We start from the raw sequence: 24,890 nt of genomic DNA, 5'->3' as shown, positions 1-24,890 counted from the left end.
AGTTATTGGTTGGTGTAACATTTTTTAGAGTTACATTAGGTGTAACTTAAACTCAACCCTATATTTCTTAATTCGATGTGAATTTTGACAAAACTACCGTTAGATTACAATATCTTCATATATTTTTCATGCTTGCAAAATTTTAAGATGATCAAAGATTTATAGTCATATCATCAATCAATTGTTTAAATTCAAGTTTTAGTAATTTAAAATAACGTGTAAAAGATGAGTTTAAAGATCAAATGGAGTCTATGCAGAGACGGAGCCAGAACTTTGAGTTAGGAGGGGGCAGCTTTACTGTTGCATGTGTGCGGCGGATTTAACTTTTGACTCTACTACTACTTAGTCGTTGAGGTTTTTTTTTTTTTGTGTCAGTAAGAACAAAATTATTTTTGTTTATAATTTTTTAAAGGGTAGGCCTATTTATTTTGGATAAAAGTGGTTGATTGGGCTTAATTATTTTTAGTTTTACTATTGACATTTTTTTTTTTTCTTTGGTTCTGAGCTTGTATATTTTGTTTTAGATTTTAAATCTATAAATTGTTTATGGTCACTAAAATGAGAAAAATGCTAAAGTTACAAACTTTTCTATAAATTGTTGATATGATAAGTGATTATTGGTAAGTTAAAAAATAATGTAAGTAGTGAGCTTATATACAAACCAATAAGAATTTGCAACCAAAATAGTTTGTAAAAATGTTGTAAAAAAGTTTTTAAGTATAGGGTAACTCTTAAAAAAATCAACGATATTGTTTAAAGGGAGAAAAATGTAATTTTATGGAACAAAATTGCTAAAATTAGTACACTTATATATAATAATAATTAAAAAAAAATAGGGGGCAAGTCCAATCGTGGCTCCATCCTGAGTTTTTGGGTTCCATTGGTTTTACCCATGGACAAAGCTCTATTTTTAGAGTTTTTGAAAACAAGATTGCAGTTTTTTGGAAAATAATAGGAAAATTCAAAATGATAGAATTTTGTTCATATGGGTTTTGGAAAATGAGGATTTATTTATGAAATTTATTCAAGAAAATAGTTTTTGCATTTTTGCGAGGAAAAGAAATTTTGGAGTTCTTTTTTGAAAAATGAAAGATGCTTGTTTTTAAAAAGGAGGAATTTCCATGGATTTTGAGGAAACAATTTTTTAGTGTAAAAATTCATTAATAGAAGATAAAGGCCAAATTTCCTGTAGGGCTGTCAAGTTAATTGCAAAAGGATTTGTTCAAAATATTACACTACAACAAAGTTGATTTTTTTGGGGGGTCAAAACCCTTGAAAAAGTATTAAAAGCCTTCAAAAGATATTATTTTGAGGGTTTAATTGACCCTTGATGACTTTTGAAACAAATTCCCTCGAAACAGAAATTTCTATGGCCTTTGTGACCCTTGAAACCGAAATTTCAACAACCTACATGACCCTTGAAACAAATGTTTTATTTTTATAGGATTGGCAACATTCGAAAAAATTGAAAGGGATAAAAGAACAATAACCTTTTTTTTAGGGTCTCCTAACCCTCAAAATAAGGTTTTTCTCTTTTTAAAAAATAATATAAAAATAAAAACTCACATATATGCACATTGGCTTTAAAGAACCACATTAAAAAATTTATATTATACCAAAACACAAATATCAAAACAAAATTCAATTAGCTTTACAAGTTACTAAATTCTTTTGAAGTTTATGTAGACATTTTCATATTAACATAAAGGAACTTATTTTAACTAGATAAAGGAGGGAAAAAAAAAGGAAGAAGAAGAAGAAGAAGAGAAATGAATTAGTACAAGAACCATGCATGATCAAAATCCTAATCTTAATATTATTCTATTTAAATGCAAAACAACCTGATATACTAATATTTAAAGGGTCTAACATTAAGGAAAAAAAAAAAGTAGCAAACCTAACAAAGTTACAGATGATTAGGCCATCAGCCTTTTTTCTTTTCTTTCTCAATAAGAATAATATCAACACAAATTAAGTAAATGACAGATCCATGAGTCTACTTGCCTAGCATATTCAAATAAGATTTATCACCTCCATATTTGCTCCATCTTTATCAATTATAGATAAAAGCCATTTGATTTATTTTCGACACCTTGCTTTCTTCTCTGAAGACATAGGAGATGCGCTTCATTTGCCATATACAATATCCAACAATTAGTAGAATTTTCAACCCAATAACCAAAATAATTGGAAAAAGAATTGCTCCAAAGTGCAAGACAGAGATTATGATATTATGAAATTACTCGTTATGATATTAATCTCAAAATGAAGTACTTCACATTGAACATAAGTTAGGCTTCAAAAAATCCATGTCAATGATAAGAAAAAGGAGAAAATAAATCTGAATTTCATAAGAGCTCTAAAACAATTATGGATTTTCGGAAATCATATTTGTTGGAGAATTTAATAAATGGTGTGGATTCAAAATGTCCATCTACAAATTTATTGGGTGAAAAATATATCCATTTTACAAAAATCTAATCATGGGAAAGTGGCTAATTTATGGCAACTATGAGGTTGGAGCCTTTAGGGATGATGGCAACCTGGAAAGCATTGCAAGGCATTCAACTTATTATTTTTATGGCAGAGGGAAGACCTATCTAGAAACAATTGACAACATCAAATTTTCTTAGGCTCTTACAACCTAATTCTTACAACCTGATTTGAAGCATAATAATTATAACAGATTATGTAGGTCTTTTTTTTATCACTCCAAACAGCCCATGTTTGGAGGGTCTTGAAGTAGGTGGTCAAATTAATTAGAAACTCATAATCAAATTTCCTCCACAATTACCCTAAATGAACCAATCAAGGTAGAATCAAAATAACTGCATCTCTAACAAAACAAAAGCAATCCTGGTAAAACAAATTAGATGAAGACAAAGTGGTCAAAGAAGAACACACACAAGGGTTTTAAAGGTGCTAAAAGCTTCTACCAATGGATGTAACCCACAAATCCACTGAAGAACCTATAAATTTTGATTCCAAAAACAAAAATAGATTTATAAATAAGCAAGAGAGTCATAGTCACTATATTAAAGCAAAATTCCAATTAACAATTATTAACAACTTAACATAAATTAAAAATTATTAATAAAAGTTGCTCTGGAGGCTATTGAATTATCTACCAGAATTCATACAATATGTTATAATTGTTAACATCATCTCATAAGATTGATTCATAATCTACGTCCATTGTAGCTTTGGTTGTCCCAATATGCCCAAAATTGCTATTGAACATCAATCTTTGAAGACCCACAATATTAATTCTCCCCCAAGCTGCCAATGACTAAGCCTTCACTCAACAACAAAAATCCATAGTAAAAGAGACATCAGTGAAATCCACAGAGCTTTGCAAAACTGAATCAATAATAAAGGGCACAAATCAATGATTAAAAAAAAAAAGATTTATAGTCACAAAAATTTTCATCATATAACAATATCAATACAATCGGGTTACATATAATACACGGTAAACAAATATCTAAATTTGATTGCAAGATTTAAAGCAGTAAGATCTATCACTGAAGGTTGAAAATTTGGCAATCATTAAAGCATGTCCAACCAAATTCAATTTCCAATCTAATATTATCCAACACTTGCACCACTTATAAATGTGTATTGATAGTTATTCAAAACAATACTTTCACAACAATTCTTTTACACATGTTCTATGCCTTTTACACCAATAACGATAACAGTAAAGCCTCAATATCCCTTTTACATTTTCACAAAAAATAAATTATTTTTGTAATATATCAACAACCTTACATTCAGGGTTTGTGGAGTCAAATTTTATGGAGGTAAAAGCCAAATTCAATAACATACCTTTCTTAAGAAAAAGCTTCTCAAACGGACTATGAACAAAGAAACAAAAAACCCTCATTTTGATCGTAGCCTCAATCCTCAGATTTCCTTGCATTATTTGTGAAATAAAAGCAGCAGCTCAACTCAATCAAAAGGTATTTTGATCTATCAGAAAGAATATTGCTAAGGATTATCAAACTAAACCCTAGAAATCAATAAATAGCAAATAGAAAAAATCCTAACCTTGATTTGATTGCTCAGTTATGGCAATCGAAGAAGGAGTGCTAAAGAAAGAGAGAGAGTATGAATTGCTGAAACTGTCGCTAGAAAAGGGGAAGCCTGGCTATTATGTATGTTGAGTCATATTTTATGAAGGTGGAGTATTAGACAATGTAAGGTTTTCTGCGTTGGATTAGTACTAAGGTTTTGTTTCTGTTTTTCAAAGGTGGAGCTAGAGCATCACGTTGGATTAGTGTGTTATAAATCATTGTACCAATTTAAACTATAGACATGAAAAGCTCATTAACACACAAGTACACACACTTACCCACTCTGTTTTGAACTTAATCAACTTGACTTGCACCATAAAACTTTGAGTTTTTTGAGAAATGTGTGAAAGGAAAAGTAAGTTCATAAACTGTTCGTCAAGCAAGGGCTTGCAAATAGGAAATGAAATATTGTCAATCACTGTGTAACATAATAAATAGTAGAGGTACAGGCATGCGTCCTTCAAAGACTCGCTTCCTATTCATTTGTGGGTTGGAACATGAGGGCCTTTTTTTCTATAGAGGCAATTTCAAGAATCAACCAACCAGAATATCTCACAAATGGAACTTCTTGAGAGTAGTATACTACTTTTAATGCTTCAAGAAAGTATTTTAGTGCCACAGAAATACCATAAAATCCTTTTAGAAGCAACACCGACCAATTGCAATCTTTAATAAAATATCACACAAAACAGTATTCAAGAGGTTAGTAGGAACTATGATTCAATTGCAAGCTTACAACTGGACCCTAAAATATAGTAAAGGTATTATCTGTTATTTTTATTTCAAATAAAAGATATCAATGCGACTGACCTTTTTTTAAGGAAAGTCATTTCCACATGCAAGGAAAATTGCAGAGTTTAAGAAGCAAGTAACTATAACCAACATTTCTTGGACTCCTCAAAATCAACCAGACAATGCATAGCAACTTAACTTATAGCAAGTGATACTAGATCCAAAACTCATGTTTAATTTAAATTTTAATAAATTTAGATATCCTCTGCCTCGAGACAGTCAAATTCTATCATTGGATTGATGTGACAGTGATCCTTCCTGCAAATTCAAAGCTCCTTTTAATACAAGTTTAGACAACAAAGGAATGAGATGTGGCATATTGGGTTTTGGCATACAAGTTTAGATAATTTCAACAAGTGGTTTAAAACTTTAATCAAGAGAAACAACACAAAATACCAAAAAATTCCAGCCAAATACCACAAAAAGTCAGTCCCATAAATTCCTATGAAACATACCTTATAACACAAATCAGTACTTTGCCCCACTTTAGACATTTTTACTAGAAAAAATTGGCCATATACTGGATCAATTAGAAGGAAAACATTAAAAAAAAAAAAAAAAATAGCAAGATCTATGAAAACACAACTAGGACAAACAACAGAAACAAACTTCAAGCAATTAAACAGAATAATTGTTCGCTCATCAAATATGCATGCAAAAAGCCATGTCTCATCCCATTTTATTGTTTGGAGAAGGTGCAAATTGTCATGGTTTCTACACTAGGACAGATGAAAGTCACTAAAAGTAAGAAATAGAAGAGAAACAGCTACATAGAATGAAGAAGTGATCATTTACAAGAATAACACCATCTGCAATCTGCAGCTTGCACAACTTGGTAGAAGTAACCCTTAGTATCTCAGCTGCCTGCACAAAACAAACTTTTAATATATTAAAATTAAATTAACAACAGGCAAAAAATCCTAAGAGTGAATGCTGTATAAACTTGTGAAGCAGCTTTGGCACTCTTCCATAAGATTGCCACACATGCTTCTGGACTGAACAATGATGAGCATAGAGCCAAAACAAAAGAAACAGATGAGAACATAGGTATTTATCATATTAAAACAATTTGCGAAAATTGAGTTAGGAAGGACTTGTATCCATAATGGGAAAGAAAAAGATAAAACTGCATCACATGATCCAAAGCATGGGTGTGTGGCCACATAAAGCTAAAGATGAAACTATTTTGTTTATAAGGCAGGACCATTAAACAACATAAACATTACCTCATTTAGCAAAAATAGCTCTTTGCCTACCTCAAATTGAGAATCAAAATGGAGAACTATGCTAGCAACTTCTAATGCTTATAAGGAGACTCAGCTCATTTTACAAATGACTATATTATTAGTAGCAAAAGGATATATTCAGTAGCCTCACAAGCAATTATTACAGATGACACTTTTTGAATCTAGGTACATTTTTGTACGACATTAATCCATAGTAATTAATTTTAATGTTAAGGTAAAGGTATGCATCATGAAAACTTGGAAGTCATCATTTAAATGTCAAATTGCCCATATTTGCAATCAAAATTTTAACTTAGATGGAAGGTCTTATTCTTGTCACCCACATACTCAAATGGTGAATTTTCTAGCACTACAAGAAGTTTTACAAGTTTATAATGCATCAATATTTGCATTGACACCATACCATAACTACTCCGAGTTAATACTTTTAGGTCAAACATAAAATCTTATCAAAAAGAAAAAGAATGCAAGCTTTGTATTCATTGGAACAAAACAATAACAAATATAAGGGAAAAACATATTACCAATTTGAAGCCACATAACTTGAAAATGAATTTATAAAATTCATAAGCTCTAGTAAATTTTATAAACAAAATGAGTGTAAAAATCTCTGCAATGTAAAGAAGTTGAACAGAGCATTGAATTGTAATGACCCAAACCAAGCAAAAATTAAATTGATACTATTGATAAACCAATGCTTGTTTCCATAGGAAACCTCAAATTAACAAACACAGCAACACAAAAACACCTCATAGATCCAACCCATACTTAAATTGATATTATTGAAATACTACACCATTAACAGTTACCAACTCCTTTTTAAGCATTTCTTCAATATAACATGTTCAAACCTCATACATCCAACTCGTACTTCAGATTCCAAAGGATAGGTATGTAATTTCATTTCCAAAGTATCCAAACCCTAGCCCCAAATTATATTTTTGGTGAGGAAGAGAAATATCAATGGAGAGAATGAGAGAGAGAAAACAAGAGAGAATGCCAAAATTCCTTTGCAAAGTTCTACTAGGTAATTTCCAAATTCAATTTTTTTTCTCGTGAAACAAACAGAGAGAGAGAGAGAGAGAGAGAGAGAGAGACCTGTAATCAAACAAAGAGGCAGAGGAGAGGGCTTTGACTATCAACAGCTGGTCGTCGTTGGAGATAGGAACGCCAACCACCACGCCTCAACCTATCGTCGGAGATGAGATGAGCTCCAGAGAGAGAGAGAGAGAGAGAGAGAGAGAATTTTCTAAGAGTTCTCATTTAGTTTGGAGGATGGTTAAACAAAATGAAAATAGGTTTTCAAAGAGAGTGAGCAAAGACTTTATTCAAAAATTGGTTTTCTGAATTCTGAGTTTGTGAGAGAGAGAAAGAGACTTTATTCCAAGGGTTAAAACATTTGGATATCTTTTATTAAGCATGAAAGCCAGGATCTTTCAGAAAATGAAATGGGAGGTATCGGGAAGGAATTGGAATGGGGTTGTATTGGAATTCCATTGAAGAATGTAAAAATTTGGAGGCAACAATAACGCAAGATTTTAGTGTTTTAGTTTATTTCAAGGGTTTTAATGACCACCGTAACAAGATTAGTCATGCGCCAGTTTTTAATGTTTGTTTCAACCATTTTCACTGAACCCTTGGAAAAAGTGGGTTAAAACAAGTCATGTTTTTTGTAGTGATATTAGGATCATAACCTCAAAGCTTTATGAATTGAGTTGTCGTCAAGGGTTTTGGAAACGCCGGAGTAGGTCTACCTATACTAGCAGTTTCGCAAACCGTCATTGTAGGACTCCTATAGCAGTGGTTTAGAAAGTGTCCGTTTTAAACTGCTGTAATAGGTCAACCTATACCAGCGGTTTCTGAAAGCGCTGCTATAGGGTAACCTATTACGGTGGTTTTTAAAAGTGCTAGAAAAAACAAACACTGGTGTAGGACGAGTCTTTTGTAGTGGAGGTTTAGAATCTTTGATTTGATTATCTCAATTTTTTATTGTCTTTTGGCCTCAAAATCCCAAGGAACTGGCTTTTGGTAACATTGTTAATAACCTTGTGTTTGTGTGTGTCACAAGTTTCCCATTGGTGGGTTTCGAACTTTCTTCAGGTCAAATTGCTAGAGAGGAGGAGAAATTGTCAGCACTACAGGTCACTAAGAACAATCCAAGCCAATTTTCATATACGTAATTTGAGTACATAAAAAAGCACTAGCAGATAATACACCGCATCCCTTAGTACTGGAATTTGAAAAGCAAGATACATGATCTTGACTTACCACAATATTATTAGACAACAACACTATTTAAGTCGTTGGAACAAGGAAATGACATTATTCAATCAACCATATATAAATATCTTGATCATCCTCTTTTTGTCATAGAAATAGTCACATTGATAAATTGAGTCTTCTCTTTAGAAATGTGATCAGAAATAATTTCCTTGTACCTACGGAAGACCTCATCAATTATTGCATCTCCAAAGTGACTAACAAGTAAGGGTTCAGCCACTGCTCTCATGCACTTTGCAACATTGTATCCATCATCACGAAAAGCATCAGATGGGTTGAAGTCATTGTCATAGACGTTCCAATTGACTTCAGAAACCTCAAGGCGATCAATGGCGAAGTATCCTCCTTTTGAAATTTCGAATTTCACTTCTGACGGGGATGGTGTGTATTGAGGAATGTTGAATGAATCCATTTTATCTTCTTCTATGAGTCCCTGGAATATACATCCCATACTTTAGCACAATAGACTTTATGCAAAGTTGGGAAGAGTTTTTCCTTCTTGAATGAAAGTTTGTTTTATTTATAATATATCAAAATATAAGAAAAAGAAGAAGAAACAGAAAAAATCGTTATCAATAGACAAAAGATTTATGGCTTAGTAAATCTTGCCTAATCCATTATAGTGAAAAGATGTGTTCAATTTTAATCTTCCACTATTTAAGGGGGAAAAAACAAAAATAAAAAACCGAAAGATCAGTTTATTAGTTGTCAACTTGTCAGTGGCCTTATATTCCAAATTCTCAATGGTACTTCGTTCTCCTGTAGAAAATAGAGAGGAAAAAAAAAAAAAAACCTTTTCTCCCACTGTTACATGCAAAAAAATCAATCGCTTGTTAGAACATGGCCAAGAACCTCCAGTTGGTCCACAACAACATATTTACCTTTGCTTTTGAAAATTGCATTAACTAATTCGAAAATAAATAAATAAAATGTTGATAAGGCAATAATACATTGTTATAAATTTATAATGGGCAATTATCTTAAACACACAAGATATCATATACATTATAAAAAATAAATAAATAATGTTCCTAGATTAATTACTACGTTAATTAATTTAATTATACATCGAATTTTTTTTTAAAAATATAGAAGAATCTGATTCTTTTTGGTCAATTAATAGAAGAATCTAATTTTGTTATTAACTTTTCATCAATTCAACAAAATTCAGAATAGCTTCTAAATTGTTAGTAAATACTTAATAATGAGTCTGCTAATCATAATTAAGTGAAACCAATAGGAAACTTTCCATCATTTGGTACCCAGAGTTGAATTTGTAGTAGCGCAAGTTACCTCAGAGACCATGTCATTGAGTGCCATTGCCAAAAGCTCCCAAATGTAACAACATTCTTTGCTAGATGGGTCTTCACTTCTTCTCCCCAAAAATGTTAATACCATTTTCCCTCCTGCTACCAACTCCTCTGCACGACACTTCAAAAACATCGAAAAATCTATTTGAAATTGCTCATAGTAGGCCTTAAGTACACTTGTTGGGCTTGTACATGCCATGTAAATGTTCCCTTTATTATTCTCCAGCCCTTCCGGAACCTAATGCACAATAACATTAACATTCATTAATGCTTTATTTTAATGTGGTGCCAATAGAGTGTCAATGTGTGAACTATATTAATTTGTCATTGCATATCTTGAATAGTGACCTTAAAACAAACACTTTCACTTCAATAACTCAATCCACTTGCAAGTCATTACCAATTGCATTTGCATATATATATATATATATATATATTCTGAGGACCTTGTTGACTGAGCAATTCCAAATGACCTCATATTATTCCCTTCCTCTTGCAGTTTGGGATGCTTGAAAGTTTCCTTATTCTTGTGTTTCTATATTTAAGATCAACGGAATGTAAAGGTTTTTTTTTTTTTTTTTTTTTTTTTTTTGAAGGGAACGGAATGCAAAGGTTATTCTTTGAGTGGTTGAAAATATAAATTACACTATTCATATATAACCACTTACTTCACAATGCTTAAAATTCAAAACATGAAATGTGAATTTCTTTTGTAATGCATTGTATTATCAGGGAAGGTCTAAAATAAGATGGATTGTTACAACTTTGATTTTATTATAAACCCATATCACCTAATTTTAGATATAATTAATCATTTTAGACTTCTCTGTTTTAAGAATAAGTTACCTGAGACAACCATTGGAGACCATAAGAAGAATGGACAAAATGCAGACTTTTGCTAGGAAAAAGCCTGCCATAGAAGGAACCAGGAGTTCCTGATAACAAACATGGACCAGAACCATGCCCCAGTTGATAACTCATTTCTTTCTGGAAGCTTGGCAACAGTGACTTGAAAATGGTATTAAAATCATTTCCGGGAAGGTCGTTCAAATACACTTGATATTCAGGTGATTCATGGCCTAGCTTTTGGCGAAGCTTGTCCACTACCTTGATAATTTCAGAAACCACAAATAAAGTATTTGGTCCTGAAGAACAACCCAAGTCTGCAATGGCTAGGTTTCTTGGCATGGTGCTGCAGTAGAGATTAGTTATAGCTTCTTCTCTGATGGGTTTGGTCATGTATATTACTTTTTGCTGCCCAAAGTCCAAAACAAAGAGTAGTTTGAATGAGTTGTGATCTATATTTTGCACATATACTGCGCAGATAAGATAACTCATTACCTTCAGTGATTTTAACTATAAAATATAAACATGGTGCAATTGCAATTTAACAATAAAGATAGAGATGAATTGTGGACAAATTATGTATACGTATTACTCCTTGTTACGTCTAAATAACATTATTAATTCCTTTGTATTTTTCCCCTTTCGCACAAGTGAACAAAAGGCACGTATAAAACTATATATTTTACGGCGTGACTGTGAGAATATACCTAAACAAAACAGGAACAGCTAGGATTTGGAGCTGGGGGAGGCAGTTTTATTGTTGGCTATATGCAGTAGTTTTGGCTTTTGACTCTATTGCTTAGCCAGCAAAAATTTTCTTTTATTATTATTTTTTTATGTGTGTGTAGGGCGTGTCTTTTATTGGTAAGAACAAAATTATTTTGTTTAAAGTTTTTTAAAAGGCTAAGTTGTTTGTTTTTGGTAAAATTGGTTAATTAGTCTCAAAAAAAAAATTTTATTGTCTATTAGTAATTTTTGTTGCTGGGCTAATATTTTAGGCTTGTATATATATATATATATATAGATTTTAAAATGAGGAAAATACTAGATCTACAAATTTTTTTATAAATTTGTTGTGATTAGTGGTTATTAGTAAGTAAAAAAGTGATATAAGTGATGGACCCAAATGCAAACCAGTAAAAATTTGCTACTTCAATAGTCTGCAAAAATGTTATATAAAAGTTTATAACTATAGCATTTCTCTTATAATAATCAATAAAGGGGACAAAATGTAATTTTATTGAATGAAGTTGCTAAAATTAGAAACTAATTATATAGTTATATAATTATATTATTTAAAAAAAAAATTAGTGGGGGCAAGTCCATGAAACAAAATACCATGCGTTAAAATCATATTCTATTAATTATAGCTTGAAATACATCAAAACTATTCTACGTGTTATTGTTTATGGGATGTATAATGCAATTTTTTTTTTTTTTTTTTTTGGGTATAACAGAATGTGGCACACAAAAATACCCATTTTGCAAGGCATTGGCCTGGCTTGAGCAATCAATGAAGTTGGAGAATCATCTAGCTACCACCTGTATGTAGTTTGTAAAATATTAGTGGAGGACTGGGCTGCTAATTAATTAAGTTTACCTGAACCAGGGAGTTGTTGGCATAACTTGTTTCTCCAATTCCTCCATTCATGTGGAGCACTTGAACAACTTCCATCTCTCTCTCTCTCTCTCTCTCTCTCTTGTATAGCTGAGTGAATGTGAGTTTGAGCTGAATGTGTTGAGAGAGAGCAACCCAATTTATAACCATGGGTGCCTCCTTGAACAGTGGTCATGGTTGTCCATAAAAAATAAAATAGTGTGGCCATGATTATTTTGGTTTCATGGGGTTAATAATGGACATAAAATGACTGAAAATTGGGTTGTATGTGCTTGGGCACAAATCGTGGAATCCATGGCCTGGTACGAAATGTCTGCGACAATGACCTTTGCCAATCATCTTTGCATAAATAATAGTAATAAATGAAAACTTGAAAAAAAAAAAAAAGAGAGAGAATCATTCTTTACCTGGCATGTGTCCAAACGCTTTGGTTGGTAAAAGATCCATAGAAACTCTACTACGTTTCACACCTCCCACAAGTCGTTTTCCAGATTTAGGTAAGTTCATTTTATTTCCTTTATTTGGGATAATTGTTATCTGGGTCATTATTTTATTTCGATCATCCAAGTTTGTAGTTGTTGTCAATGTGATGTAATAAGATCATCTACATTTCATTTCAAATGAAAAGAATTCCCGATCTAATCATATATGGAACATCGTGTTATTTAAAATTTTAAATAACGTAATATTAAATGTATCTTTTAATTATAATATTTAATCTGTAACATAAAATTAATCAATATCATTCCTACAATATATATTTTTTTCCCCCTTCAAATATTGGTTCTAAGAAATAAAATAAACTATTTTTCAAAAAAAAAAAAAGCTATACAACCTCAACTTTGAAAATCATGTCATCCCTACTTTATGAACCACCGACCGGTAACTATCCCAATTTCCCATAAATAAAAATCATTTATCTCACTTTTTATAATTTATTTTATACTCTATCAATCAATTACGTCAATTCATCTAAGTGTTATCTTTGATCTTTTTTGTTTTTCCTTCAAAGAAAATTAAATTATACATTTGGAAAATATTTCACCTCACATCTTTTCCAAAAAAAAAAAAGATGGATATTAGTTTTTCTTCTTAAACAGAAACCTTTCTGTGTCTTTTTTTCTTTTTTCTTTTTTCTTTTTGGCTAAGCTTTTGTGGCTATATATTTTTATGAATGTGGGTGTTTAGAATTTTTATTTTTTTTCGAGCGGTTGATTATTCTAATGAATATATAGAAAATAATTTTCTTAAGGGTAACCCTGTGACTATTTAAAAGAAAGAAATTGGAAGTGAAAGTAAAACATTGGAAGGCGATTTCGTTACGACAAATACAAACCGACCTCATATCCATGAGGTCATCACTCATCACAATGACGCTGGCTGGCTCTATAGTGTTTTCATATAGTATAGTACTTATGTAGTATTATTGCTTTTATATTATATATAATTTGATTCACAAAAAACTAATGTGTGTTAGTTGAGTAGAGTGTTCACCAACCACAGTTCTGTCCGTTTCGAGTGTGCTAGTAGCAGAAGCAAACATAGATAACATCGTAATAAAAATATAAAATACTTGTCACATGGTAATCTTAGTGATATGTCTACATGACTAGGTTCAACGTATTCAGTTCAGTTCTACCAAAAAAAAAAGTACTCAGTTCAGCCACCTCTTGCTCTTAGTCTCTTAAAAAAGAAAAAGAAAAAAGAGATACACTCATACACGTGATTTTTAAAGTTTGTTCAATTTTATAATTTCTGTACCTTGAATTTTTTTTTAATGAATAAGATTAATTATATAAATATGGAACAAGGAATAGGCCCAAGACTCCAAACCATCTCATTTTTAAGGAGAAAAGACCCAAAAAGAGGAAGAGAAGAGCCCATCCTAGTTCCAAAATACTAATTTGTACTCTATATAATGTCAAATGTTTCAATTTTGGTCCATACAATTAATCTTAAGGCTAATGTGTTATTTGATTGGGTATTATATTGGGTATTATCCCCCCCCCCCCAAGAGAGAGAGAGAGAGAGAGAGAGAGAGAGAGAAATAAGTGATCTAAAAATTATATGTGAGCAACTATAATGTAAAATAAAAGTGTTATGTGATCACAAGTAATTTCTGTTAATCTTGTTAAGACTTAAGAGTCTTGTAACTCAATGATATTGTTTGTTCTCTTTTAAGAGGAGAACCGAAGTTGAAAACTCTCCCCGCCTCCAATTGCCATAACTATCGAATTATCAACTAGTCAATGAAGCACTTTTAATCTACTTGAAATGCTTGCACACTTTTCAATTTACCCAATCAAATGATATATCCATGTTCAGATGAGCATATGAATTAATTAGGACCATTTTATTTAATTTAGAGAACAAATTGCTACTTTGAAGCTAGAAGGAAATTGAAAAGCTCAGCAAATTTCAAAGACCAAAGAATATCTCTGCAAATTTGGAGAGAGAGGTATACGTGATGTAAATCACCAGCATATTTCTTTTTCCTTTTTTGGGTAGAAAGGGGGAATTTATTCAAATATTAAAGAGCAAATACATCAAGTATATTCATCAAACACCTATAGGTGGTGTCTAGTTACAAAATGAACCATAGGGCATTCTCTAGGAGTACATATCTGCAAAGGGTCCCAAGTATATCTACATAGAACAAAAGATGGACAATTGAAATAGATCTCTAGCTTGCTTCTTTGCTCCCTTTTCCTTTTTGCAAGCCCGTTTGCAATGCTATTTGCCTCACGGTATACCTAGACAAATTATCTACTCTCTATTCATGAGAATTTTGCAATCACAAATTAAAAGAGTCAAGCTGGAACTATGTCCCCAGAAGAAGTTAAAGCAAGTTATCACTAAAGTGGAATCAACCTTTACATTTAAAAAAATTTTACCCATGTCCCATGCAGTAAGAGCTATATTATTTGTTGTCACACCTATATGACAGCCAGGAGAAGCCGGTAATCCATCTCCCTTAGGAATCTAAAAAAACTAGCATGTTTTTGTCCTTTTGCTTGTATATTGTAGGATGAGGTTTTTTATGTGGTTAAAGTGTGGTCAAGATTAGTCAAAAAAATAATGTGGGTCGAGAAGAGAACAAAAATGTGGTAGAGAAAAATATTTCTTCCTAGTGGCGACTGGCGAGAACCAATTTTATATATAAATAAAGGGATTTTATATGATGGGATGTAAATCCCATCGTATTTAACAATTTTTTCATCATTTGTAAATTCTACGTATGGTGATGCATGGATTAGAAAGTAATTTACAATATATAGTGTATTTTTAATGATGCATTAAATTTTATAGGTAAATACTATTTATGAAGGGATTTTTTTGGCACCTCATCTTGATCTGAAAAGAGTGATTATTTTATTTTTCCTTTTAACAAAGAAAAAGTTTCATCAATAATACAATAATGCATATTACAATTCTATGTAAAACTTTCTCACAAGGGTTCACGACAAGTAAGAAATAATAATTGAATGACTAACAGTACGTATTCATCACAAAAATGATCTCCTTTGTAATTGGAATATGGACATTTTAACAAAGCGTGTTTGCAATACCACACCAAACACGCAGTTTGGAATTTAGGTAGAAAAAAGTGCCTTTTGGGCTCCTTGCAACTTGTTGCAGGTGATTGATAGATACTTGAGACAAATTTGTCTAGCTTTTATTCACATATATTTCTGGTATCCAATATTATTCTATATTTATCCGTATTTTTAGAATAAATTTTGAAACCGACAAAGAGTGTTAGATTTTGAATCATCCCCTTGCAAGTTGCAAGTCAGGTTGATTCAAGGTTTCCTTTGTTGACCTGGTTCTCAGCTAGATTCTGGTGACATATGTGCCTATGTTGAGGAAGCACCTCATGTACTCCATGGAAAAGGTCTCTCACAAGAATGCAAGTCCCATATTTTCATAGAATCCGCATCCTTGTGAGAGGCCTGCTCCAAACAAGAGATAATGGTCACTGTTAATCTGGGTTAACTTGTGTGGAAAACACATTAAGCATCCCCAAATTATTGGTCTACCGAAAATTAGGACAATTGTCAGCTGACATAGTAAAGCATCCAAACCTCCAAGGCCTCAGATGCATCTCAAAATAAAAGACATTTGTTTATATAAGGAGAAAATTGCTTTTTCTGCCATTTAGATTTTGTTGTTGCAACCTAAACGTACAATGTTCCACTTAAAAACCACATGCTTTTATTTTCTTTTTATAAATATTTAGTGAACTCTGGAACCATATGTATCCAAAACTAAAATGTTTGTTTTAATACCTTCATCACCTATGCAAGTGAGCTAAAGCATAAGTATGACTTACAATGGTCACTTAGATTAGAAATCACAGAAAGATTAAATAATAAAGGGGAAAAATGCAAATTGTCCCCTCTATGTTTGACCAAAATTCATTTCAGTTCTCTTAACTTCACATTTTTTTCAAATGAGTCATCTAAGTTTCATGTTCATTCAGTTAAGGTCTCTCCGTCAAATTTCATAAAATGGTGCGGTTAAGTGTCCAAAAATCAATTGAATGAAAGCAAATTTAGATGACTAAAATAAATTTTGGTCAAACTTAGAGGGTGCACTTTGCATTTTTGCCTAACAAATAAAACCACACTTGTCAAATAGCCCTCATCTATCCTTTCCTAGCAATCATCTATCCTTTCCTTCCATACACTTGAAAAGCAAAAGCTATACACCAGCTAATATATGAACTTAAGAAGATAAAACAACTAGCCAACCTAAGTGCCAGTATCTGTACAAACTTCTAAAGCATGTTCAACATTCGCAAAAAAGATTCTTCAAATTATAGAACATCAGCTCAAAAGCTCATCATCTAAAACACATATTTTACCTATTCTTCACCACCATCTCCCCAAAAGAAAGGTAATTGTGATTCATTTCTTGGCTCGCCTTGTTCCACTAGATAAAGAGTTTCAGGACCTCCCAAAAATCCACGATCAGAGCAACTGAGTGAACAGACAACATAATGTTAGCAAAACAGACACTGAAATAACGGCAATTCAATCTTCTAGCTATCAAAACAATTTCATGAAAAATTAACTCCAGTCAAACATTACTCGCATGAATGCCACCAGAATTGTTTGCTTTATCAAGCTCAGACTTGGTGGAAATATATAGCATGTTAGCAGAAGTATTGAATTATCTTTCAGTTTGTAAAGATGATGCTAATTGCAATCTATTGATAGTATATCATTGTAGCAATAGCATGTAAAAATCTTTATGAAAATTGTTTTACAATTAACAGATTTCAAGGTGCTTTTCAAAACTGAGGGTAATGATTAAATATTATTCCTATTTGATATGCATCCAAAAATCTTATGGTGCAAGCTCGCCAACAGTTTATGAAGCCAGAGTATAAAGTCCAGTAGTCATCTAGCAATATATAAACTAGGTATTGAGGCAGTGGCCATATACTTCCATAATAAATACAAAAGTGTAAACATTACAAGCACCAGGACAATAAAAATTAAAAATTCGTTTAGATATCTACAAGATAGGAGAACAGGATAAGATGAAAATAATAGATCAGATTGTAACATGCTATCTTTGGATGGTAACTTTTAAAACATTATAACAAAGATTAAAAAAAAATGATGCCAGGAAAGTTAAACATGAGTAGGAATTTATCCTTACGAAAGAATGGAGTCATTAACATCAATCTAAAAAAACTGACAATACACCATATCACAAGCAGTTTAATTTGAGCAAGTGGAAAATTAATTTAAGACCAACCTCGACATGGAAATCCTCTACCAATGCCAGAATAAATATAAAAAAATGAAACATTTCAGTTGGTGTGTACTTCAATTTTTGAATTCCAACACTATTCGAACTTCTAATTGATTTGCTTGTAATTGTTTTAGGTACTTTGCATTCATCATCGTGAACATATAGATATAGTACTTTTTTCACGTTCAATAAAACTTCTATTACTTATCCAAGAAAAAAAGGAGAACTTCCAAAAACATGGCAAATTATGTTAAGTCCTGCCACAAATCATCTAACGAACTAACTAACAATGAATAATAAATGCGAACTATCTACAGTAAAAAATAAGTGATTTTTTGTTAATAAAAAAATGCTGAACCCCAAATACAATGGCAGTACACTTGAGCAATAATGTAGAAGCACAAAGATTTTATCATAGAAAAACTACTCCAATCTAAAAAAACAATATGCTTAATAGTTTGAGAAAATATATTTGGCACCAAATCAGCTACAGAACACCATACAAGAAAAAATTATACATGATAATGTTAAAGTAGTTTGATTAAACTCATAACTATAGTACCTTGCTTTGACATTTTGCACATTCGGATGATCTCCTCCAACAGCATCCTTAAGAGGGATGAAACTTGGTACATGGGTAATTGCTTCAAAGACTGATTGAACTCCATGAATCACAAGAAATCTAAAATGTCTTTCTATGGGATCATATGCATATAATTCCCTCTTACCATGTATCATTAATAAATCTCCATTCTCCAGTAGCATTATTGGTCGATGTGGGCCACCAAAATGCGTGCTTATGACATACTCTTTAGTCCAAGATGTTGGATCACCATACTCCTTCATCATCCATATATCCAAATGATCCACAAAAGTGCAATCACATACAGAAAGACAATCTCCTAATACTCCCATATTCAAATGGTGCAAATTCTCTTTTTCTTTGTGTTTCTCTCCAAAGTGAGGAGGCAGCGGGAACTCATTGAACCTCTCTTCCTCAAAGTCAAAACCCACAATAAAAATCGAACCCTTCTCATTATCACTTACTCTTAACCAATGAATAACCCCATTTAGATATGTTGCAAACAACGATAAATCAAGGTCAAATGGAGCAGGTCCAATGTTCCTCCATGAGGCTGTGCCTAATGTATAAACCTCAGTCATCCTTTGAAAAATGTTCTCAAGACGAAACACCAATCTTACAACCTTGTATTTGTTACTTTTTCGACAATGACCAAACCCTGGAACCACAGAACCCCACAATGAATTGTCATCTACAGATTTCGGGACAGTTATAAATTCGCCTGTAATCGGATTGCATACGATATGAGGATTGTTAAGCATGGGTTTGCTTAAAAGAAGTATCCCATTACATGAATTTACAATAAAAAAATCATGGTCCATAATACTACTACTGCTGCCACTACCTTCAGTATCAGAATGTGCAAGTGGGAGATAAAGTTTGGTATTGAGCTGAGTCTGGTGGTGATGGTTTGGGTGAAAAGGAGGAGAGGTATTGAGAATGGAATGAGTATCAACCCAATGAAGGGTTGTGGTTACATGAGAGAGGCTATTGGGGCGGAGAAAGAGCTCAAGGGGTTGTTGAGATCTTGAGAGGTAGAAATAGGTGAAAAGAGGGTCTGAGATTAAACAGTGCCAAGTAGTACATACACACCTAGACACCAAGATTGAGTCGAGAGGTAGCCTTGACAAAATGTCGATGAGTGTGTGGCCTGGAAGGTCCATTATGGTTGTGCATGGTGTTGAAGATGATGGTGGCTTTTTGGTGATTTGGGAAATGGGTGGGGTTGGGGTTGGGGTTGGGGTTGGGGTATTCCAAAAACATGGCAAATTATGTTAAGTCCTGCCACAAATCATCTAACGAACTAACTAACAATGAATAATAAATGCGAACTATCTACAGTAAAAAATAAGTGATTTTTTGTAAATAAAAAAATGCTGAACCCCAAATACAATGGCAGTACACTTGAGCAATAATGTAGAAGCAACAAAGATTTTATCATAGAAAAACTATTCCAATCTAAAAAAACATATGCTTAATAGTTTGAGAAAATATATTTGGCACCAAATCAGCTACAGATCCAAGAAAAAATTATACATGATAATGTTAAAGTAGTTTGATTAAACTCATAACTATAGTACCTTGCTTTGACATTTTGCACATTCAGATGATCTCCTCCAACAGCATCCTTAAGAGGGATGAAACTTGGTACATGGGTAATTGCTTCAAAGACTGATTGAACTCCATGAATCACAAGAAATCTAAAATGTCTTTCTATGGGATCATATGCATATAATTCCCTCTTACCATGTATCATTAATAAATCTCCATTCTCCAGTAGCATTATTGGTCGATGTGGGCCACCAAAATGCGTGCTTATGACATACTCTTTAGTCCAAGATGTTGGATCACCATACTCCTTCATCATCCATATATCCAAATGATCCACAAAAGTGCAATCACATACAGAAAGACAATCTCCTAATACTCCCATATTCAAATGGTGCAAATTCTCTTTTTCTTTGTGTTTCTCTCCAAAGTGAGGAGGCAGCGGGAACTCATTGAACCTCTCTTCCTCAAAGTCAAAACCCACAATAAAAATCGAACCCTTCTCATTATCACTTACTCTTAACCAATGAATAACCCCATTTAGATATGTTGCAAACAACGATAAATCAAGGTCAAAGGGAGCAGGTCCAATGTTCCTCCATGAGGCTGTGCCTAATGTATAAACCTCAGCCATCCTTTGAAAAATGTTCTCAAGACGAAACACCAATCTTACAACCTTGTATTTGTTACTTTTTCGACAATGACCAAACCCTGGAACCACAGAACCCCACAATGAATTGTCATCTACAGATTTCGGGACAGTTATAAATTCGCCTGTAATCGGATTGCATACGATATGAGGATTGTTAAGCATGGGTTTGCTTAAAAGAAGTATCCCATTACATGAATTTACAATAAAAAAATCATGGTCCATAATACTACTACTGCTGCCACTACCTTCAGTATCAGAATGTGCAAGTGGGAGATAAAGTTTGGTATTGAGCTGAGTCTGGTGGTGATGGTTTGGGTGAAAAGGAGGAGAGGTATTGAGAATGGAATGAGTATCAACCCAATGAAGGGTTGTGGTTACATGAGAGAGGCTATTGGGGCGGAGAAAGAGCTCAAGGGGTTGTTGAGATCTTGAGAGGTAGAAATAGGTGAAAAGAGGGTCTGAGATTAAACAGTGCCAAGTAGTACATACACACCTAGACACCAAGATTGAGTCGAGAGGTAGCCTTGACAAAATGTCGATGAGTGTGTGGCCTGGAAGGTCCATTATGGTTGTGCATGGTGTTGAAGATGATGGTGGCTTTTTGGTGATTTGGGAAATAGGTGGGGTTGGGGTTGATTCTCTTCTTGTTCTTCTTATTCTCCTTCTCTTTGTGGATTTTCTGATTCTCCTCGAGCGGTGATTGGTGAAATATTGGAAGAAAAATTTCATCTTGTGGATGTGGAAATGGAACACACAGACTTGGTGGGTCAAGTGAAATTAAAATCACTCAAGTGATTTTCCTTTCCTTGACTCAAGATGGCTGATTGTTATTAACACCATATCTGAGGTGAGGTTAGGAGGATGGAGGAGGTCCACGTGAAATGTGACTGGTCAGTGATTGGAAGGAAAACATCCTCTCTGTTTGAAATGGACAAAACAGAGAAGATTCAGCTGAACAATGACTCACTTCAGCTGCAAAACCTGAAGACACATGTACAGAAACATGAGACATATTAGATGAAAATAAGATATTCAAGTTGCTCTAAAACAACTATTGTCAAATATATATTATATTTGGTCAATAGAGCACTCAAATGCTCTCTCTCTCTAAATCTCAGTCCTCCATTAACTTGGAAATAATCTATATATTTAAATATAAATCAGGATCTAAGGGCTAGTACAATTTTGTCAATTATTTGTAAACTCACTAAGAGACCAATCTCTTTAAAATACCATTCACTTGACTTAGTTATTCAGGAAAATAAAGTGTCATTAACAGGACTATGAGGTCTAAAAATACCAAATTATTGGATGTAAGCTGCCATTTTAGATTCAGTCCTTCAAGCAAGGAAATGAGATGACCAATGGCAACTAAAACCAAGAGAGGCACAAACCATGAGGTTGACTTAGACTAATGCAAGAGTGAGTGCATGCTCCAAAATGGGAATGAAAAGAATATTTTGCAACATGATTTCACCCCAAAAAAATACACCCAAGACAAACTAAGCACATGACAATTGAACAAAAGATTAATGATCCTGTGTTGGCAAGATTGAAGAAAGGTCTTCATCAATTTCAAAAAAAATTCAAGTTGGAATCCTAGGTTGGATGATTTTTGTCCTAGTTTAAAATGAATCCACATAACTTCAAGCCTGACTGAATTATGTTGGTCTTTTTAGTGAAATTTGAATTTGTGGATATAGGTTGATTCCTTACTAATATCTTAATTAATTTGAAATTTGATTGGATTGGTCATGATTTCAACTATTTGCTTCCTTACTTTTTCTATATGTAAAAAATGACAAACCTTGTTATGTGTGGTGTATATTGCAGCTATAACATTGTGTTTTAACAAGAATAAGACATAACTTATCTCCTAGTTGCTCAAGTAGATCCTACTCATTATATGTTAAGATCCATAATCTTGTATTACTATGATGAAACTTTATAGAAATTTAAGCTATATGTTAAGCTCAACAACAAAGTGGAGGTTCTTATACAATCTATGGACCTGTGGACCCAAATGTGAAACTAGGGTCACTTGCATGACTTGACATCAAAGCTTTGCCTGTCTCTGGCCAAACTCCTCGACAAGCGCTAGCAGACCTGCACACTAAGCTTTTGGGTCTTCCAAAAAACCTACATATTGAATATTTATAATTGCCTAATTATATATTACAATCTGATTACAACCTCTTCAGTAGAACCGAGCTAAAAACAGTCATAACCCTAAAAATTCTACAAATTAATTATATGCACCCTAAAACAGTCAAAAAACTGCAGGTGAAGGATTTACTAGCATCTTAGTAGGGAAGTTTTGGTCACCACCGTAATGTCCCAATTTGGAGGCTTGTGTCTCATTCCTTAATGTGGTGTATTTGGCGGGAGAGGAGTGCTCAAAGTTTTGAGGGATGTGAACAGTCTATTTTTGAGTTTAAATCTTTTTTCTTTTATACATTGTTGGATTAGGCTAGAGTTTTTCAATTATCCTGCTGTTATTATGTGTTAGATTTGTTGGAGCATTGCAATTTGAGACGTTGAGGCTTGTTACTTATCAAAAGAAAAAAAAAATGCACCCTAAAAAATTAGATACCAAGGAATCAGCACAAATCCAATCAGATATGGTGATGGAAAGTTCAGTTCAACATTTCTTCAAATACTTTAGGATTAATAGAAGGGAAAAAAAATTAAAAAAAAAAAAAAAAAAAAAAAGAGTTTTTTGGACTGAGAATATATATGGAATTATAATTAAAAAGAAAATTATATTGGCAAAAAGAAAAGGGGTTACACAAAGTCACAAACTGTTTGCAATATACTAAAGAGACTTGTTCATCTTATTGTCTTAAACATAAACAAAGAAATTTATTCTTCACTCACCCTATCCTAATCCACTTAAAGCTGGTAGCAAATTTAACTCATGGATGTGGAGGGGATAGTAAAATATGCTCCCACTTTAAATAGGCATAGACACAGAAACTTACCCCCAAGAGAATGTACTTCTGATAGAATCAATGATTTGAGAACTTCTACTTCTAAGAACCCATCCAACAGAAGCAGAGGCCTCACTGAAACACCATATCTACAGTTCTGGTTAAATATCAATCAGTCAACAAATTGCGTCAATCGTTTTACATATTCAATTAGTACTTGACTGACAAACACAATACAAAAGCAAACTTGTGAATTTATAAGCCATATGCATGCAAACCCACATCCCAGTGTCCAAGCCAAAGCCAAAGCCACATTTTTCAGCTTGGCTCAGGCATTTTGTCGAACACTTTGAGGGTAATGGGGTTGGCATTTCATCTCATCTCATGCAATGAAAGAGTCTATCAGAGAGGGTACTGATTTCCACTCTTTATTTAAAAAACATATCTTGGAAAAACGAAAACAAAAACAAAACAAAACAGAGTGAATCTAAAAATTACTACAAGAATAGAGAGAGATCATAGAGATTGAGATTGAGATTCATAGACCTGGTGAGGCCAACGATTTGGGGTTGTTCTGCGTCTGGGTCCTGATGGTTTCAGTTTGAGGTTTTTTTATTTTTAATCAGATCGTTAATGGCTTTCTTTCTTTTTTAGAGAGGTTAATGGCTTTCTAGTTCCTAGTATCAATTGGTATCTTCCCGGTTTAATAAAAATATTATATGAAAAATTCAAAAATATATTTTTTAATTATATAATTAGAATTGAGAAATACCAATATCAAAAAATTTGAAATAAGATATATTCTAAAAATAAAATTACAAAATTACAAAGTGTGGGGAGATTGTTTTAGATTATTATAAGATAAATAATGAAACTATTGTTAAATTTTTTGAATTTTTTTTTTATAATTAAGTTCTATTTTTCTTTTCTTTTTTGAAAAATGACCATCAAAACTTTTATTTCATCGATGAACTAAATCAACTCTAACAAATACATCAACATCTGATGGAACCTAAAATCATAGTCCATATTTGTTTTACTAGCAAGAGCATGAGCAACATTATTTCATTGAAAAACATACATGAGAAAAACAAATGCTCTTTGTTTGCTTTGCCAACAACGTTGCACCTTAACTTTTAATTAGAGTAGTTTTATATATATATATATATAGTTTCACTAAAAGTAAACTATATTAATAATTTATAGCAAAAATATCTTTCTGTCTTTTTACTACTTTTTTTT

The 24,890-nt window shown here is 32.7% G+C and overlaps 2 protein-coding genes across 4 annotated transcripts; both read right to left on the bottom strand.

Annotated features, from left to right (window-relative positions):
- Nucleotides 1-8,261: 8,261 nt before the first annotated feature.
- LOC112035143 (S-adenosyl-L-methionine:benzoic acid/salicylic acid carboxyl methyltransferase 3) lies at nt 8,262-12,400 on the bottom strand. The gene is made up of 4 exons (XM_024067976.2): nt 12,152-12,400; nt 10,552-10,959; nt 9,689-9,943; nt 8,262-8,828 (listed from the first exon to the last, which is right to left on the bottom strand). The coding sequence occupies exons 1-4, from the start codon at nt 12,317-12,319 to the stop codon at nt 8,469-8,471; spliced, it is 1,191 nt and encodes a 396-aa protein (XP_023923744.2). The 5' UTR covers nt 12,320-12,400; the 3' UTR covers nt 8,262-8,468.
- A 4,094-nt stretch (nt 12,401-16,494) lies between these two features.
- Nucleotides 16,495-24,365, bottom strand: LOC112035141 (F-box protein At3g07870). 3 transcript variants are annotated; one of them, XM_024067971.2, is made up of 4 exons: nt 24,195-24,365; nt 23,700-23,805; nt 20,099-21,699; nt 16,495-17,151 (listed from the first exon to the last, which is right to left on the bottom strand). In XM_024067971.2, the coding sequence occupies exons 3-4, from the start codon at nt 21,445-21,447 to the stop codon at nt 17,037-17,039; spliced, it is 1,464 nt and encodes a 487-aa protein (XP_023923739.2). In that variant the 5' UTR covers nt 21,448-21,699; nt 23,700-23,805; nt 24,195-24,365; the 3' UTR covers nt 16,495-17,036. The 3 variants fall into 3 exon arrangements, with proteins under 3 accessions (XP_023923739.2, XP_065638269.1, XP_065638270.1); XM_065782197.1 differs by lacking the exons at nt 23,700-23,805; nt 24,195-24,365 and adding an exon at nt 22,730-23,338; XM_065782198.1 differs by lacking the exons at nt 20,099-21,699; nt 23,700-23,805; nt 24,195-24,365 and adding an exon at nt 18,498-19,762.
- Nucleotides 24,366-24,890: the final 525 nt, after the last annotated feature.

The sequence above is a fragment of the Quercus suber genome, unplaced genomic scaffold (assembly GCF_002906115.3).
Source record: "Quercus suber isolate HL8 unplaced genomic scaffold, Cork oak 2.0 scaffold_293, whole genome shotgun sequence".
NCBI lineage: Eukaryota > Viridiplantae > Streptophyta > Magnoliopsida > Fagales > Fagaceae > Quercus > Quercus suber.
This window is presented reverse-complemented; position numbering and strand designations above follow the sequence as displayed.

What these genes read in the sequence shown, in the direction of transcription:
- LOC112035143 (XM_024067976.2), bottom strand. Translation starts at nt 12,319, where the DNA reads ATGGTTATAAATTGGGTTGCTCTCTCTCAACACATTCAGCTCAAACTC. An exon ending in CCAACAACTCCCTGGTTCAG is followed by an intron (nt 10,960 to 12,151) that starts GTAAACTTAATT and finishes GACTTTGGGCAG; the next exon opens with CAAAAAGTAATATACATGAC. An exon ending in GTCTCCAATGGTTGTCTCAG is followed by an intron (nt 9,944 to 10,551) that starts GTAACTTATTCT and finishes ATTGTGCATTAG; the next exon opens with GTTCCGGAAGGGCTGGAGAA.
- LOC112035141 (XM_024067971.2), bottom strand. Translation starts at nt 21,447, where the DNA reads ATGAAATTTTTCTTCCAATATTTCACCAATCACCGCTCGAGGAGAATC. An exon ending in GTGCAAAATGTCAAAGCAAG is followed by an intron (nt 17,152 to 20,098) that starts GTACTATAGTTA and finishes CTGTTCACTCAG; the next exon opens with TTGCTCTGATCGTGGATTTT.